The sequence below is a fragment of the Amphiprion ocellaris genome, chromosome 6 (assembly GCF_022539595.1).
Source record: "Amphiprion ocellaris isolate individual 3 ecotype Okinawa chromosome 6, ASM2253959v1, whole genome shotgun sequence".
NCBI lineage: Eukaryota > Metazoa > Chordata > Actinopteri > Pomacentridae > Amphiprion > Amphiprion ocellaris.
In genome coordinates this window covers 6,333,791-6,353,472 of record NC_072771.1, presented here as the reverse complement: position 1 = coordinate 6,353,472, position 19,682 = coordinate 6,333,791, and the positions used below count along the sequence as shown (strand labels likewise).

The 19,682-nt window shown below is 41.6% G+C and overlaps 1 protein-coding gene across 3 annotated transcripts in view; it reads left to right on the top strand.

Annotated features, from left to right (window-relative positions):
* loxl2b (lysyl oxidase-like 2b) overlaps window positions 1–19,682 on the top strand; it is a 57,183-nt gene that overhangs the window by 24,665 nt on the left and 12,836 nt on the right. For 2 of the 3 annotated variants that reach the window (XM_055011505.1, XM_023292888.3), the window contains exons 4-6: window positions 5,864–6,075; window positions 11,817–12,033; window positions 16,187–16,370. In XM_055011505.1, coding sequence (XP_054867480.1) covers window positions 5,864–6,075; window positions 11,817–12,033; window positions 16,187–16,370 — 613 coding nt within the window. The remainder of the gene's footprint in view (window positions 1–5,863; window positions 6,076–11,816; window positions 12,034–16,186; window positions 16,371–19,682) is intronic. The other variant, XM_023292889.3, reaches the window with a different exon arrangement.

The window sequence follows — 19,682 nt, the reverse complement described above, 5'->3', positions numbered from 1 at the left end:
AAATCCACCGCTGAGGACTTATCAGGACTTATCCATCAGAAATGATACAAGGACTGAGCAGCCTTGGAGGAGGACTGAGCAGCCTTGGAGGAGGACTGAGCAGCCTTGGAGGAGGACTGCTCTCTCTGAGTGCTTTTCTTGGATATAATATTAATACATACACGTTTTGGGGAATACATCTGGTTTTCGCCAAAACTTCCAGCATCAACCATTAACATATCAACAATTAGTGTTGAGCTGTCTTTCCTTTTTTTGAAAAATCAAAAGGCATAATAATGCTTTTCACCAAAGTGTATGCTGTTCGGGAAATAATGGAAAATCATTATTGTCCAGTTGGGTTTGATTAATGGATTCATTTGTTTTTACTTTTAAAGCAATGCGTTCTTCAGCCTGGAAGAACCTTCAGATCTAATGGAGGGTCTCCTGCATTCATGTGATTCATATCTTGTTCTCCACTTGTAGTTTTTGAATATATCTGTGTTCTGTGCTCACTGGACAAGCTGCCATTAAATCACTTCAGTGCAAACCGGCTGCAGCTGCAAGTCTGATTGGTTTTTAGTTAAAGTCTGTATGCTGAGATTTATTTGTGATTCAGTTGAAAATATTCTACAGTCAGCTTTCTGCAGGAGTGAGCAGAGCTAAGGGCTATGAAGAGGTTCATCATGTTTTCTTTTTTAGTTTGAAAATAGACAACAACTTATAAGCTAATGCCTTTATGCAGCAGATGCATTCAGACGTGTGTATCAGCCTTCTTTTTAAAGCTGCACTAATCGGCAGCTAAAACAACAACAGATGCTCGTTTAGACTGTTTATCTGCACATTTGTGTGTTAAAGCTACAAAATGAAACACGTGGATCAGATGACTGTGTGTAATGTGAATGTTAATTACAGAGAATTATCACTGTGATCTGCTGTGCCTACAGCGCTACACGTCGTTTTAAAGCCTGCAAACTTTCTGTTCTGGTTTAGTTTCACCACTCTCATCAGGGCCATTTCCAGCCGCAGCAGGCAGCTATTTTAAGAAAAGGAAAAAAAAAGGATACCCGGCTGTATACCCAGCATCAAACAGCAGGCAGAGCTGGCAACTAGTTATGAAGGAAAGTCCAAAATGTGGCAGCTAAAGAAACAGATATTTATCTGTGAAGTCAATAGAGTCCACAGGAGGCACAGGTGGACACAAACACAGACAGTTAAACAGTTTATCTAAGAACCAGAGAATACAGCTTAACTATGCAGCGATGCTTCAACTTTAGAATTCCTACAGAACCCTAGTTGTTTTTCCGTTGCTGTTTATATTGGCTTTCTTCCTACAGAGAGAGAGCTGCACTTTAACACGTAGAATCAAGAAACTTGGTGCATTAAAGCAGCTTTTCAAACAGGAAAATATACTGTATAGTGGAACCTCTCAGTAACCTCTGGGAATCAGACTGATTTTGCAACAAATTGAGGCCTGTTCACCTTTCCCCAACCACTCATCCCACTAATGGCTTTTCCATCTGTGCCACTTTTTTCTTGGAAAGCAAAGACTCAGGAACGGCCCTCCTCCCTGGAGTGTGCCAAAACAAGACGCACATGTTGGAAAGCTCTTCTTTTCTACAGTCAAATTGCCATTCTTTTGTCTGCAGACATACATGTGAAGATCATCTGAACCCTAAACAGGAAGTGAGTTAGGAGGAATTAAAGGAAGTAGGCACGTGAATTAACCACGGAACAAAATGGATGACCTGAAACAAACTCACTAAAGTAGCTGTTTCTGGGATCCAACTGTCTTTCTGTGTTATGAGATGTTCAGCTTGGACTGCAGTGTTGTTTGTTTGGAGGCTACTGGCTCATCTGATGCACAGCGTTTGGCTGTAACTAGCCAGTCATGTACTGTATATCCAGTAGAACCACACCAGGTCACCACCACCACATTTCCACTCATTATCTTGTTCCATGAGTTCAGCTTTTATGCAGTTTCATGTCCTCTGCATCCAGACCTCACTGCCTCAGACCACAGTGATTAATGTGGTTATCTCTGGGAGAAAATGGCAGACAGAGTGATGATTTGTAGTTCTGACTCCAGTGGCATCTGCCCTTCATTGGAGGCAAATGCCAGCTGAGGAAACCGTGTTTTCTCATTATTTCATGTCTAAATTCTTCTTGGCTGTAAATGAAAGGAGTTGGTATGAGGCCCATCTGCTGAGCCCCTCCAGCCAGACCTCCCCTCAGCCGGCTCCGTCACGTAGCACAAGAATGAAGCTTTGGTTTGTAATCATTTTAACAAACTCGATTTATACAATACTGTTCAGGAAAAAAAAAAAAAAAAGGTTACGAAGTGCTTTACATGTGTGAACCAGAGTTAAAACATTTTAAGGCTGAGGAAGATAGAATCAGGTAATTAAACTAATACCAACAGTAAATATAACTACAAATGATGAAACTGACAAGATATTCTGGCAGTAGAATGAAAGAGGAAATATTGATTTAATAATTTCAATCTGATTTTTGCCTGCAAAATGTTTGGCCCCTGGCTGAGTTCTGCTGAGGTGGTTGGAGGTTTCCTCTAAGCTTACACTGACAAACCAGTCATTCTTTTTTTTAAATTTCTTTTTTAAAAATTTATTATATAGGACAGTGGAGAGAGAGACAGGAAACATGGGTAGAAGAGTAGGGGAATGATCTGCAGTAAATGTCCGTGGGTCGGACTCCAACCCATGAGTGCTGCATCGGGGACTATAGCTCCTGTTTATGAGCTACCAGGGTGCCCCAACAATCCAGTCGTTCTTGATTAGTCTGTCAGAGATATAAACTATAATACAAAGGATAACTGTACCACTACATAAGGCCACTTTCCCATGCAGGAGCTTGCAGATCATTTTAAGGCAGCTGAAACCTTTTTTTCCATCTCTGTTTTCAGAAGGACAAGACAGTTTCTTGTACATCCACAAGCTGATATGAGTTAACGTTGAGCTGTCAGATCTGAGCTCACAGGTTCTGAATTCACAACAGAAAGCACATTTGTTCCCAGAGTTTCTGCTTAAGGGGCTGCATGGTGGATCAGTGGTTAGCGGTTTCACTGGTTCACATCCCAGCCTTCCTGGGATCTTTCTGCATGGAGTCTCCATGTTCTCCTGTACATGTGTGGCTTTTCTCCAGGTTCTCCAGCTTCCTCCCACAGTCCACAAACATGCTGAGGTTAATTGATGATTCTAAATTGTCTGTAGGTGTGAATGTGAGTGTGATTGTTTGTCTCTATGTGTAGCCCTGTGATAGACTGTTACCTGTCCAGGTGTCCCCTGCCTTCAGCCTCAGTCAGCTGGGATAGACTCCACCCCCCATGACCCTGATGAGGATTAAACAGTGGCTGGATGGATGGATGATGGATGGATGGTGGATGGATGGATGGTGGATAGATGGATGGATAATGGATAGATGGATGGAGGATGGATGGTGGATGGATGGATGGATGGATGATGGATGGATGATGGATGGATGGAGGATGGATGGTGGATGGATGGATGGATAATGGATGGATGGATGGATGGATGATGGATGGTGAATGGATGGATCGATGGATGGATGGATGAATGGATGGATGGATGGATGGATGTTTGATGGCTGGATGATGGATGGATGGTTGGATGGATGGATGATGGATGGATAGATGGTGGCTGGATGGATGGATGGATGGATGGATGGATGGATGGATGGATGGATGGATGGATGGATGATGGATGGATTTATGGAGGGATGGAGTTTCTGCTTCAGTATCTCCTTAAACTTGGTGCAGTTTCCTGCAGGTGTGGACAGTACCATGACTACCTGTTCTGCAGGTAAACCTCCTGAGGTTCCTCAGCCTATGAGCTGCTACACCTCTGAGTCATATTTCTGGCTCCAAGCAAATACAGCATCAGTATTTTTCCACTCTCTTTTTTTTCTCATAAACATGTGTAGCTCCTGAGCAGCTATGTTTACCAGATAACTGCTAATCATGTGTTTGCTGCTGGACAGGTAGTGTTCAATAATCAAAGCTTCTTTTAGATGGAACAGCTGCATGCTGCTGAAGGAAACACCACTAATAACAGCCGTAACAGTAAAATATTGGGCTGTAAAATGAAAAAAGTCAACTGAAAGATGCTGAAGACCTGCAGAGGGGTGATTGATCGCTGTATGTGATTCGCATTTGATCTGTTGTTAATCTATTATTGAGAAGTGCAGCTACAGCCAGTAGTTATTAAAATGACCCTGCATCACTTTATATGAGTGTTTCCCTTAAAGCCACTGCAGCGTTGTCGACTGAAGTCACTACTAGGAGCATATCTAGGATTCTAACATCATTATTACTCAAAGAGTAGAGAAGAGCAGGAAGCAGGCCTTGAAAGTAGAACCTGAGAGTCCACCGACACTAACCCAGCTCTGGTGTGCCGTCTGAACCCTTCACAGCTCAATCTGTGGTCGATGACGAAGTAGACTTGTGCCGTCTGGAAAGAAATGGCTGTTAATTGCCTCTTACTGCATGTGTAATCACAATGCTGTGTTTGTGCATGTTTCCAGTGGCAGACCTGAGTATGTTGCACGTTTTACCATGGAAACCCTTTGATCCGCTTGGCTTGTAAAGCCAGAAACAGTTGCAAGGAAGGCGGTCATAGTGTTTAGTCTTAATAAGGTGATTCACTGTAAAAATGTTTGAGCAATCTGGAGAAGATTTACAAGCAGCCTGGCAGAGCTGAGTGGTTCCTGCATGTTATTACAGGTTATGTAATACAGGAAAGGCAGTTTCTGTACAGATGGGATGTATAGCTGCTTATAAAACATCAGTATGCGGACGTACTGCAGGTATTTTCTCACATCAACAAACCAAAGGGACCAAAAGATTATTTACATGAACAAGCTCTAGCAGCGCTAACACACAAACAGGACTACATGTCAGAAATAAAACCTGATCTGTCACCTAATGGTCAACATGACACCTGAAAAGCAACACCGGGGTAACAGGTGCTGTTCATAGAGTTCAGCTGGAACTCTTTCACCAAAAGCACCACAAAAATCAAAGCACGGGGGTGTCAGTGTTTGTCTTCAGTGTACCAGAGATGACGTCTGAGTTCACATGCTTACATCTTGTTAATAATTAGGTTTTTGGAGTGTCCTGGTTGGTGTTCAACATGTAAACCTCTTCATCTGGTTGCAGAATGTTCAGAAACCAGTTTTTCCAGGTTTCTGACCATTACATGCTGGTAGAGAATGTAATGAATTAGAAGAAATTCTACTCTACTGTACACAACTGATCAGAAACCTTTCTATACAGCAGTCTGACTAACTGGGTTATCAGGGTCCATGAATGACCTGAGTGTGATCAAATCCAGGATAGGAGGGACATTAGTGTACATGGAAACATAGTGAACACACTGAAGCAGCCATTTAAGACCAAGCAATGCTTCACAGATAACCATGTTCAGTAAAGGTGCATGTTTAGCCTCTAGCTGCTCCAGGACTCTCTGTGTTTTAAACCAGCAAATTTGAACAACAGTAGAGATTTGTTAGATCAGGCTGTGGGTTAGTCTGACCTGCAGAGGCCTTTGGCAAGGGTTAGATGATGTTCGGGGCCTAAAACTTTGCCCATGCCACAACTACTGCTGATTTTCTTTTTCATTTTTGCGTTAACATTTAAAGAAAGGCTCTTTTTAAACATCTGTTAGCTGCAGGGGTAGCATATGGCTGTATGCTAAACAAGTTACACAAAAACACATGGACATAGTTACTGTGACAAATTACATCTCAGAAAGACCAACCTTCCTTTTTTTGCTTAAGAAGTGGGTTGTATGTTTTTTCTTCTGTGATTAAAGCAAACTTCTTGACACATTTCTTCATATGTTGTCCACAGAACCTTGATATTCAGGTGGAGGATGTGCGGATTCGAGCCATCCTGTCATCGTACCGTAAGCGGATCCCTGTGACTGAGGGCTACGTGGAGGTCAAGGATGGCGGCAAATGGAAGCAGATCTGTAACGCAGAGTGGACCCAGTTTAACAGCAGAGTCATCTGTGGCATGTTCGGCTTCCCTGGGGAGAGGAAGTACAACGCCAGGGTCTACAAGTGAGTATGTGAGGTTACAGATGGCTTACAGAGCAGGACAGCGTTTAGGTTTGGATAGCGGACACTTTGGCAGAGGTTCAGGGTATCATGAGGTCTTCTAGAACAATGCAGACACCAGCTTAGTGCTCAGCGCTGTGGCTCAGTGGGCGTCCTGTTGGATAATGGCTAAATCTGCTTCTGGGGGAGTTGGCAGATGGTAAACTCTGATCTCTTTTCCCCGTGTTCCTTCACCACAAATTGGTAATTATATGCTGAGCTTCCACCCCCGGTGCCACACATGGATGCAGAAACATTCAGTGACATACAACCTAGTTTCACATAGATTTATGGAGGAGCTCTTCACAACAACAACAACAGAAACATAGATTACACTTATTAGCTACTGTAATGTGGGACGGTGGCTGAATTATTTAAATTAATACATTTGTGTGGGTGACAAGTACGTCAGCACAGAGGATTTTATTCATCTTTCAAGCCAAATCCAACATATTGAATAATAAAACAGAGAATCGGTAGAATGACAGTTAACCTCATATGGGATCCTGGGTAAAAGTTCAACCCTTACAGACCCTCTGTTGATTACACTGTCTGTGTGGTTTCTATCTGTCTATCTATCTATCTATCTATCTATCTATCTATCTATCTATCTATCTATCTATCTATCTATATCTATATCTATATCTATATCTATATCTATATCTATATATCTATATATCTATATATCTATATCTATCTATATATATCTATCTATCTATCTATCTATCTATCTATCTATCTATCTATCTATCTATCTATCTATATATATATATATATATATATATATATATATATATATATATATATATATCTATATCTATATCTATCTATCTATATCTATATATCTATATATATATATATATATATATATATATATATATATATATCATAAGGTCTAAAACACCAAAGTCTGAAAACCTCAGACTGCAGACTTGAGGTCATTAGCATTGGATTCCAGCTTTGCATATGTTCAAAATGTAAACCTCGTTCTTTGATTCTTCTACACCTCCTGACTGTCTGGGACCCTGAGGCAGTTTATGGTTTGCCTCACTGGTAATCCAGCCTTGGTCAGCCATCTGACCTGCAGAGACCTCATGTCAGTTTGTTGAAACCCAACATTTCAGCTGTCATGGATCTCTGAGGGATGTCAGGTTCCATGGTAGAACATGATCCCTCCGTGTGCTGGATTACTTTTCCACCCTCAAGCTGACACTCAGAACTGGACACTTCTTAGTCATCTCTCCAGAGCCCTGACCGATTTTAGCTTTTTACTACTGACTGTTGTATCCGAATGCAGGCGGGAGAACTTTCACGGATTAGTCTCAGGCAGGACATTTACAGATTTCACCTCAACTTTTGGATCTTTCACCATTTACAACCCAGACTTCTGAATTCAAAACTGTTATAAACGACAGAAAATCACGAAAAGTTTCATTCGTCCATACAGGTGTATCTCCAGTCTTTATTGTTCTTATTGTCTATTAAATATCTAGGTTCAACTTCAAACAAAGGTTTTTCATAATTGTTGTGATGTAGGAAGACGACATAAAGGGGTGACAAAGGGCTAAATATCACGGGGAGGTCAGAGAACCCAGACAGACAGGAGGAATACAGGAAGAGGCTTCATTTAAACCAAACCAATACAGAAAAAAGAAAAATGAATTGAGGGGGAAACTAAACCAAACCGACTATTTAACAATCTTAAACTCAAAATTAAATTTTATCTAATTAACAAAAATGTCGGAAAGTCATTAATGGGGAATTACCAACACCAGCGAGGATAACTGGTGATGGGAGACAGAACTGAGACCAAATGAACACTAAAGAGCTGAAATCACTAAACTAAGGGCACAATCTGAATAAAGATACACTACCAAAACAGGGAATACTCACTAAACTGGGGAACTGAACTAACGGTAAAGACAGGATCAGGAATGTGGGGTCAGACGTGACCTGGAGCGGGACCGGCAGCAGACAAGGCAGGGTTGGTCGGTAAGTGTATCGCCGACACCGGCAGGCAGGGAGCAAGGCTCGGCTGCTGGACTGGGGATCATAACACTAAAATACATGGAACACGCTAAATGTTGCAGTGTGTGGATTCTTCTTCACATCTCAAGTCCTTACACACTGAAACTCATACCCGTCAGCCACAGCATTAAAACCAGCTGCATATTGTGGTGAAATGTGAAGGTTGGGCTGTTTTCATGTTCCTCCAGTCATCCCAGGGCAGTCTGTCCAATGGGGGGGCTGATACTATCAGGGTTTTTACAACCATGTTCAGTGGTACGTGTCAAAGTCATGTCTGCAGAAATTCCTGAAGTTTCCCTGCACAACATTGCATTTTAAATCGTAATTATTTACTTGACCTGTCTGTGGTTTTAATGCTGTGGCTGGTTGGCATACAGTGGTCCCTCACCATATCACGGTTCGCTTTTCGCGGTCTCACTGTATTTTTATCTATATATTATTGTGGCATACTGCGCTGTACAGTGACTCTGAAGAAAGGATGTCTGCCTTTTATACACTCTACAATTGACAGATGCTTTTATTTTGACACTCAGAGAGAGTGGCAGTATGTAAAAATGTAGCAGGAAATCATCAAACACACCAGACGTCACGGTGCTGACAACATAACACTGAACCAAACTAACTAGGCTGACTATCCCACAAAAACACAATAAAACACAAACTCTACTAACACTGGAACACTAACATAAACTACAATAATGACACTTAAACCCCCAACACACAGAAGTCCCATGGTGCATTGCAGCACAACAGTTTAGTCATAGACCGGCTCTGCCATCGCTGCATTATTTTAATTATTTTTGTTGTAAAATAAGCGTTTTCTAGCCTAAAAAACTTAAAACAATATAAAGAATATAAAAATAATATTAATTAAGACATATTAAAAGAATATTTAATCAAAATAAAATGCGTGGCATCCAGCGCTGGGCTCTGATTGGCTCAGAGCCAATCGGGCCTCTGGAACGTCACCCCCACCATAGACGAGGGACCACTGCATAGCCAACATGGACGCTTTCCACAAAGATCTAAATGCTGCTTCCATGATGAAGCTTTCAGCCAGACATCCACAGGTTTATCTCAGCGTACCATAAAACTTCCAGCACTCAACTTAACCTTGAGCTGACTGTCTGCTTGGGCTGGAAGTCTGCTGTGCTTTAGGTAACCACAGCAGAGCCTAACTTTCCATCTACGTGTCAGCCTGCTCCTTCAGCCCCATGAAATGTGTAGCGTGCTTTTACAGGCTGAAACAGTGCTGACACCCAGCCAGCAGCCGCCACAGTTTCATAATCCTGAAACTGTGGATGTTCTGTAACTTCAGCTTCATCCAGAGACACTCTGAGATTCCAGTATCAAGGAATTTGTGGTTCTGATATGCTTTCTATGCTGGACATTTTCTTAAGAATGGAGGGATTTAACCTGGAAAATCATTTAAATCTGAAACTGTTCAAAAGTAAACAGATGAAAATGACAGATCAGGAATATTCTAACAAGATGGTGTCATTAGGATCAGATTTCTAGTTATATAATCATTAGATAAGGTTTGATGATACCAGCGCTAATATGTAGTCACCTTAGACAAATATCTCATTTTCTAAATGTAATCAGTTATTAATCTCTTATTTCTTGTTTAAAGGTCGTCCCAGTGATTTACTAAGTAGTAAACAGCAGAAGAAGAAGAGACTTTTCTCTGTTCCATGACATTTGTTAGTCAGACCAGCTGTTAATAGAGCCTTTAACCGTTCCACTCTGTCCTGCTGCTTTTAATATTCATAGAAAATGAGGCAGTCATTTAAAAGGCATCACTTTGGAGGCATCTACTGACCATCAGCAGGTACCTTTGCCCTGCATGGCTTCATGTAGCCTCCTAGATATCCTCACTGTGGAGCCAATAAAACCTGCTGATTCCTGAACTCAGATTTTCCAGAACCCAACATTTGCTGCCAGGACGATGAAAAACGGGACGACTGAAGTTAATTATCTCCCTACACGCCTCACCCTGAGCTAGCCGAGATAAAACCTATCAACATGTCTGTCTCACTCAGCTCTTCACATATGATCCTAGTAGGGGTCTAATAATGGTCCTCTACAGCGTCTTTCATGCTTTATTCAATGGTTGCTGCTTTTGGACGGCACTGACTGAAGAAACAGCGGAGCCAATCCTCAGGCTTTAAACTGGACGGCTTCCAGTGTCCAGATCCAAATGAAGGACAAATGCTGCCTGTCCTGCTTCAGTCTGGTCTTTCTTGTCTTCAGACACAGGACACAGACCCTATCAGGCTCACAGGACATGGCATTCTGCTAATGGGGCTCATTAAATACAGAATATGGGCTGAGTAATAAACGGAGAGGAGGAGATTAGCACCTCAGCAGGCCTGGAAGGATCATTAACCTCCGTTTGTTTAAGTGCACATGAAGACTGTGAACTCTCCAGCTGTTAGCTAACCTTTCCTCCTGGTATTAATGATACCATATGCTGATATCACTTCCCTGTGTCTAGTTTTATAGTGTCAGGTGGCTTAGTATAGATTATCCACTCCTCAGGAACCGTCGGTCTACCACAACGTACAAGCTACAGAACACAGCTTAGACGGCTCATTTATACTCAGTGTTCATTCATTCAGACATGATTATTCATGAAATAAACTATCATGGATTTGAAACAATATTATTTAGGTTAAATTATGCTTCTTTTTGACACACAGCTGAACCAGTAGCTTTTATTTGTATTTCTATGTCTGAGAACCTGAGAAGTACGTTTTTTTAATTCACTCTCCTTTAGCTGTGGTTTGGTCTCTAACAACTCCTGAATTAAATATTCAGCTGCTAAAGCATTAGCTGCTAATCTTTCACTGGTTAAACCTGCAGGCAGCTGGAGCTGGACAGGAAACATTAAGTTGATCAGAGGTTTTTATCTGCTATGGAAGGCTCGATTACCAAAGAGGTAAAGACAGTGAATGATGATGGAAATTAAACCCACAACAACAGCTGGAAATTGTCTTGCATTTTTTCTGTTTTCAGTTTTTTGTCTTTGTGTCTGTTTTTCTCTGATTGCTTCTTTTTTTTTCTGTGTGCAAAGTAATCAACACTCAACAAACCTGAAGGAAGGCTGTATTGTTGTAAGACTAATGCCAACAATCAGCGACACGGTCAATAAAACCAACAGTTACTGTCTGAAATAGTGATTATTTAGTGGAGGAACAAATAAAACAGATTAACTGTTTTTGTTAGACCAAAAGTCCAACCCCAACACCGTCAAGTTTACAAAAACAGAAAAACTAAAGAAGTTGCAAACATTTGAAAATCTAACACCAGTGAATGAACTAATGCAGTAATTATTACAGCTCTTTAATGCTGGATGATTCTGGATGTCTGGGGAAAGGATTTAACTGATGTGTACCAAGAGGCCAGTAGAGTCGTAGCTCCATTTAATCCCCTCTAGGAGGCTGGAATGAGGAATGTGAGTGAGTGAAGCCTGCATTGAAGCTGCTGCGTCTATATGGAATCATCACCAGCAGCAACATTTCATACATGATCATTTTACCCATTGTTCATATGAAACTGTTGATTTGTGTAGCTTTAGTTCAGTCACATAAAATGGTAGATGTAACATTTTGGTGTACGTAGCGGACCTTTAATCACCGTTTATCACCTCCATTCTTTCTCCTGCTCCTGTCCAGGATGTTTGCTCGCAGGAGGAAGCCCACCTACTGGGAATACTCCGTCAACTGCACTGGAAACGAAGCCCATCTCTCCAGCTGCAAACTGGGCCAGGCTACAGCCCTGAAGTCCAATGAGACGTGCAGCGGAGGGCTGCCGGTGGTGGTGAGCTGCGTTCCCGGTAGAGCCTTCGCACCGACGCCCATGACGGGATTCAGGAAGGCCTTCCGACAAGAGGTAAAAAACCTCTTCTTTTATCCCAGTGAGCGCTGGAACAAGGCGTCAGGGTGCAGAGATGGTGTGAACTAACTGATCTAGTAAACAAAGCTGGGAGGAAATAGCTGCTCGGGTTCATTTCAGGTCACTGGCTCTACTGCAGGGGGTGGCTCAGTGAGAGGTTCTGGCTGGACGTTAAGCCAAGAGTCACGCTGGATGCTGCATGTCGCTCAGTGAACTACAGCTGGAGCTGCTTTGGAAATGTCCTCATGGTCATCGCCTCTGGGTTTCAGAAATGACATGATGTAGTCAAATTCTTGGAGAAGGAGATGCAAAGCGAGCTGCTGTCAGCTCAGTTTCTCTCCTCAGATGTCCCTGAGCAAACAGTCAGTGCTTCTCATGCTTTTTACACTTTAGTTGCTTGAATAACTGCACAGTTTTGTCTATTCGCTGGAAATTCAGGGAAATAAAGAGAAGGCACAAACAGTTCCTCCCAAAGAGCACAGTGCAGTTGGTAATAGAAAGCTGACTTAGTAAAGTGTAAATGTAATTCACAGAGGCTGATTGCTGATTCCTGGAGGTGTGATTCATTCTCTGCTCCTTCTGAGAATTCAGGATGGAAAATCTGCTCTCTTCCTTTTTGGTGCGTTTGCCATGATTCTGTTGTCTTTGAGGAGTTTCTAACTGCATATACAGACTGAAAGCTGCGCTGTGGCGTTTTATATTAAACAGAATCAGGTTTACATCCGCTGTTATTCAGCAAAACTCCTAGAGGTCAAACCAATGCCTGCCCTCTTGAAACCGGGTTTTTTCTTTAAAGTTCCATCCTCAGTAGCCTTTTACCTTCTTTTTCGTTTGTTTTTCTTCGTCTTAATTCTCAGCATTTGAACTTCCACTTCTTTTGTTTCAGAGATTCTTAAAAGATATGTTTGATATCAGACAGTCAGCACTCCGTTTATTAGATAGGTCAGATTTCAGCTGTCATTGGTGATTTAATCTTCCTATCATCTACCAGCTGTGCATTAGATCACACATCCAGACATGGAACACATTATGGAGCTCCGTCTTCCTTCTGGCTTCATTCAGACCTGCGGTGGTTGTTACAGAAGGTGGGAAATACAAAATTATGTACAGAATAGATATTTGCCTGTAAACACATTAGAGTAGACAGTGCAGGACTTTCATGAACGAGGCTCCAGATCCTGGTTGTTCTACTCTCAGACCTCTAATCAATTTTCCATTTTTGAGGAATACTTTTGCTTATGATGTCTTCCAAAAACACAAACAGTAACTATTTGCAGTTAAATGTGGAGTTTCTGGACGATACCTGTAACTGGCAGGTACGCTATACCTAAAATCAACAGAATCTCATGTAGGTCAGTCCCTCAGAGTGGCTGCATTCATTCAGGCTTGTTCCCTCCTGAAAACAGTAAAGAATGTACGAACTCTGACCTGCCTTATCCAGCCAGGAGATACTGGTCATGGATTAGGCAAGAAACCATATTACAAGATGAGGAGAAAACAGTAATGGACCTCCAAACGGTTTGGGGAAGCGTCCATCCTGGTCTAAGTTCACCTACTCACCATCTAACACAATGGCATGAACAGGAACACCTCCATCAGCCATCAGTACAGTCACACAGTCTGAGTGGGAGCAAATCCCTGCAGCTGCAGCTTCAACATCTGGTGGAAACCCTGAATCCAACAGAATGAAGTCTGGTAAAACAGCAGGTCAGACACATGGGTTCAGGCTACTCAGCAGTAACATCCAGACGTACGGCCGTGTACTCCACATTATTTACTGAACAGGGCTCACAGAGGCTTTGACCAGAATGTCTTCTTCATCAGAAGTGTCTTGATAAGTTCATGCTGAATAGAAGGTTTTTTTCTTCCACAAACCTTCCCTCCTGTCCTGACCTCAAACAGTGATTCTTTTCCACTCCGTCTGAAGACTTCAGGGGTCGTGAAAGTCACTCAGCCTGTAAGCAACCAGGGCACCGTTCAAACCAAGCTGAGAAGAATCCCTGAGCTGACATGAGTTTCTGTGTGTGACTTCTCTGGCGCTCTGATGTGAGGCTGGGAGTGTGCATGCTCTCCGTCACGTTCCACAGCTGAGGGCCGGACTGAGAGGGGTTTGCCTCACATCACATCCTAAATGTTCCAACACACTCAGAAGGTCTGACTCAAAGGAATTTTACCCTGAAGCCAGATGTTTGCAGTTCAAAAAGGAAAGAAAAAGGGACACCATCTGCTAATATCACCACATCAGAACCAAAGACTTGGACCTTCTACATAATAGCAGTTTATTATTTCATCCACTTGTTTCATTATATTTAACTTGATATCTTGATTTTTGATGAATTTTCTTTCCACATTCAATAAGTTAATGAACATTGAGGTGATAATTAGAGATTATTTTCAGTATCTTTTGATCCGTCCTTTTTTGTGGTAGTTGTCTTTAAAATTCATTCTGAAAGTACAAAAGAGAAGAAATTCTGAGAATAAATTGAACCAAAGAAGCATGAAAGTGACTTTGATCCAACCAGGATTTCAAACAGATCTGTCTGAACTGGAGCAACATGCAGACTGAGATATGCCACACAGGATAATTCCTTCTACTTCGTTTGGATTGTGTCACTAATCAAAACAAATCCCAAACTGGCAACCCGTGCATGAACATGTGAGAGCTCAGTGGAACACCAGATATATCAGCAGGGAGTCGTGACATGAGCTGTCATCTGCAAACTGTTTGTAAGAAGTGCTTGTAGTGGATTTACTGACCAGTCCCCAGGAGTCCGAGGGTTTTTTCCTGCCCCAGTGAGACAAAACTTTGTGACCACTGACAGATGAACACTGATGATCTCATTGCAGTACCATAGATCAGGGTCTGGGATATATCAGAGAGCAGGTAAACAGTGGTTCTTGTGGTCAACACATTGGATGGAGGAATGATGAGCAGATGTACCAACCTTTGATGGAACCAGTTTGTGGCCTTATGACTGGATTGGAGCATCAGTAAGGCCTATGAAGAGAGGAGGTTCCATCGACATGCTGGTGTCAGATGCCACAGGAAGCTTCAGAGTTCTGGTAGAGCCTATCCCTCGGGGCTTGGAGTGCTTTTGGCATCATCTATAAGACCAACAGCATACTGGGCAGTCATAATGCTTTGGCTCACAGCCTGAGCCAAGCTGTCCTGGGCTGTGAGAATAATTACAAGGCTTTAGAATTCAATAATAAACAGGAATCCTTGTCTGGGAAGCTGCTGCATAATGTGGCGAAGCCAACAAGTGGATAATGTGGGAACTCTGCAGAGTTAGTTTGTTTGAATATAGAACTTTCCAACAGTCAGGATGAGCGAAGACAACAGGACGGATGATTTCAGGCACTGATATGTCAGCAGCTGATCGTTTCAATCTAATGAAATGCAAGGTGGAGCCTCCAAGGATCAAACTTGCTTTTTGGGGAACATCCTGAAGATGAATGAGATATAGGGAGTATAGAGGCCGAGTCAACGCTCTGAGCTATCTGTCAGGATCTTCTAATCGATGCTGAACAGCATGTTAGCATGGCAGTGTGTATTATCCAGCTGAAAGAGGCCGCTGCCAACCAGGAACACCATGGTCATGAAGGGTTTACATGTTGGGAGGGACCCTTTATGTGCTGCTGTCATGAGAGAATCAACCTTATGCTTCATCCTAGCATTTTGGTTTAATTGTGTACACCTGAAACACATGTACCATCTCCTCCAGCCCATTGTTTTGCAGGATTGTGTCACATTTTGGATGGTAGATGTTTTAAGATTGTAGTGATAATGCCAGTATGTTCACAGTGAGTGTAAAGACATGTTCCAGAGCCCACACATTAAGACATCTGGCCTTTAGCTGGTGTATACAAACAGCAGTAAACCAGATTAAACTGTGTTGTCTTGTAAAATGAAACACTTCCAGTTTATCTAAACAGTTAACGGGAGAACCGCATTAATGGCATGTTCTATAAACACGAAGCCGCCCAGTCTGCTGCCTCAGCGTTCTCATCTCAGAGAGGAAAAGTTGATGTTCCGACCTTCCAGCTGAGTGTGCTCTTTTGGAAAGAACCAGAATAAGGAAAATGTGGTTTTGTTCTTTGAGCATTTTACAGTGCCTCTCCTTACAGTACGTCTGTCTGTCCTCCTCAGCAGCCGTTGGTTCGTCTCCGTGGCGGGGCCATCGTGGGCGAGGGCCGAGTGGAGGTGCTGAAAAATGGAGAGTGGGGCACCATATGTGATGACAACTGGAACCTGCTGTCTGCCACCGTGGTGTGTCGAGAGCTGGGCTTCGGTACGGCAAAGGAGGCCCTGTCTGGAGGTCGCCTGGGACAAGGTAGCTGGTTTCATGTTTCATCTTTCTTCCAGCCGCTTCATGGTTCAGAGAAAGGGAAGAAGAAACTAATGTATAAAATACTCCTTATGAAAGTGCTGCTCTGTCCTTAGCTGTATAATAAGAAAATGAGAGCAGTATAGAGACATGTAGAGAGAAAATAAAATGTCTGGAATAATTAGAAGGTTGATCTGAAACTGTCCCGTGCCAATGACAGACTGGATGGCTGGAACAACTGTCCATGTGTATTTCCTACATGGGATGGAGACTGTGGAGTAAAACCACATATTCTAAACATGTCAGACAGTAATTGTAGCCTTTAATTTTTCCTCCTTATATCACATCTGTGGAACCAGAGAAGTTCGACCTGATGGTAAAAGTGATTGCCACTTAGATTGCTTTTTTTTTTTCTACTTTATAGCAGCATTTTTTAAATCCAGTTGGGGTCATTCCACTGCTAGTATCCATAATACTGACATTATGACGTTACGTAGTGGTTCTGGCAGTGTGTTAGCCTTCATCTTTTAGAGAGGCCATGTTTCCCTTTCCTTTGGTGTGGTAGATGGTTTCTAGGATCATTTATAACATGTATTCCCTCTATGTTCTGGTGTACCAAAACATGAACACTAGAACTATTTTTGGGTTTTTAGGTTTGTCAGCACAAAGACTATCTATCATACTGCTGATCATGACTTGATCTTAACATGAAGATATCCATTAGAGTAGATTTAAAGTTTAAAACTGCCTAGAAGGTTGGTTAAATAAATAACAAAAAATTACAGTTTTGCTTTTATTTGTCCAAATTTTCTGCAACAGTGATACTGAAATATAATAAACAAATTTAATAGAAATGAAATAGTAATATAGCCAGATGACAAAGTTAGTTTTACCTGACAACAGAGAGAGGTTTATTTTTCTGACCACATATCAGATCATTGTAAATACATTGCTTGATTGAATATGTGCAACTTCACTTTAATGTCCTGGTTCAATATACCGTAATAACAATAATATATATGTAAAAATGAGTGAATTTATATAAGTTAACATAGCTCATAATTGCAAATAACAAAATTAAAGCCAGACAGTATTACCTGACGTGAAGAGCAGCAGGAAAAAGAAACGCGTTATCATAGCTAATTTTTACAAATTACAAACTCCGGCCACACCACTATAAACCTGACATGTTCGTGACGTGTTCTACGTGTTCGTCTCATTTTCTCACCAGGCCTTAATGTTCAGGTGTCTTATTCAGAAATATAGAAGGCAAAGCTTGCTTGTTTTTAGTTTGCGTCTGGAAGAAGTGCTCCGCCTTTTACTGACCAGCCATTTTTACACGGAGGCCTCCAGTCTGAAAGTCTCATTTATGGGCTCCATGAAGTTATGCTGCATGAGGAGTTTACAGGAGGTGAAGCAGGTTTGAAGGTCTGGAGCCTCCACCCAACAGAAACGTGCCACTAACCCATTTCTAAATTATACACACAGCAGATATCTGCTATGTGTTCCACAGACTTTAAAGCCCTAGCTCACCTGTTATCAATGTTTACTGCCAAAAAAAGCATATTCTGCCCCAATAACTGGTAAAAAGAAGGCCGTGTTTAGTTTTCATGGATCAACAGGGACATGCTGTACATTGTTACACATTCCAGTCATGTTAGACTCGGAAAATGTTGAAATGGAGAGAATGTTCCTTTTCCAAATTTATTTTCCATCCTGATTTCTCATCACTGGCTCTCTAACCCTAACCCTTCATGAAAAACAACAGTCACATGGAAACAATCAGAAAACTGTTCAGATAGTAGTAGTGCACCATAACAGAGGAAAACATGGTCTAAATGACCTTAACAGAGGAGAACATGGATTATTAGTGCATAGTAGACATAAAATATATGTTGTTGATGTGCCTTGGTGTCTTTAGAGCAGGTTGAGTTGATCTGCAGGTTCAGTAAACTGGACCTTTAAGGAACTTTGAGGTCTTTAGGAAACTTGACTTCATGTTGTTAAAGCTGCTGTTGTGTAGTTTCTTACATGTTGGGATTTCTGATTATTTGATCATTTGTTATCAGTATGAGCCTCTTTTCTGTACTAAACTGGCTTCTTCAGCTATGCTATCTTTGCCATCCAGTTCCACTGAGAACACTATCAGCCTTGTGGGTATTTTTCAATGATTAGTTTTTTTAAAGAACGCTGTACATACTTGTGTAAAATTTGGTCAATGCATTCATTTGCTCTCTTGTTGAAAGAGGTAAGAGAATCACTTAATGTCTGTCCAGTAAATACTGTTGGAACGTAGAACCAGCAGCGTAGCTTAGCTTAGCTTAGTGTAGCTTAGCTTAGCCAAGCATGAAGACAGGAAGCAGGGATCCACAGCTCCGCTGGCACTGTCCAAACTGAATCACAAAATCAGGATTACAGATTTCAGACACCTTCACTTTTTAATAACTTTATTGTGTTGTAGATCTAATTTAGATGTCTACAGAGAGATGTTTCCCTTTGGTCTACAGCCCACAGCTCAGAATGACAAATCAAATTTTAGACACATTTTAAGGATATTAAATAGAGACAGGATGGACTGAACAGTTTGAAATGCAACAGCAAAGGGTCTGAACACTTTTGTAAAAACAGATTTCAGTTTTCCATTTTTAATAAATTTCCAAAAAGTTTAAAAACATGTTTTTATTTTGTCATTATGGGTTATTGAGTGAAGACTGGTGGGAAAATTTTAATGTTAAACAGTTTTAAATGAAATTTCCAGCACAACTGCAAATAGTGAACTGGCTTGAATAATTTCTAAATCGACTGTCCATCAATCAATCCATCCCTCCATCCGTCCATCCGTCCATCCATCCATCCATCCATCCATCCATCCATCCATCCATCCATCCATCCATCCATCCATCCATCCAAGACAAATTCCAAAAGAAAGCCCAGTTACATTCCAGTGACTTTCCTCTATATACTGTAATTTCCGGACTATTGAGTGCACCTGAATATAAGCTGCACCACTAAATTTCAAAGGAGAAAAAATTTTGTACATTTATAAGCCACACCTGACTATAAGCCGCAGGTGTCCCCATTGTAACATGAGATATTTACACAGACACTTTTTTTAACATTTAATTAAATAAATGCTTTTTTCCGAACAGTGCCAGTAACACAGCAGTAAAACGCGTTGAGTCAGTTAATGCTGCCGACTCCAACGTCTCACCATCGATTCATTAATGCCAAGCTTACGACAGCAGCTCTATTTCCTTCTTCGATAGGCAGATCGATTGCCTTTAACTTAAAAGCTGCATCATATGCATTTCTTCGTGT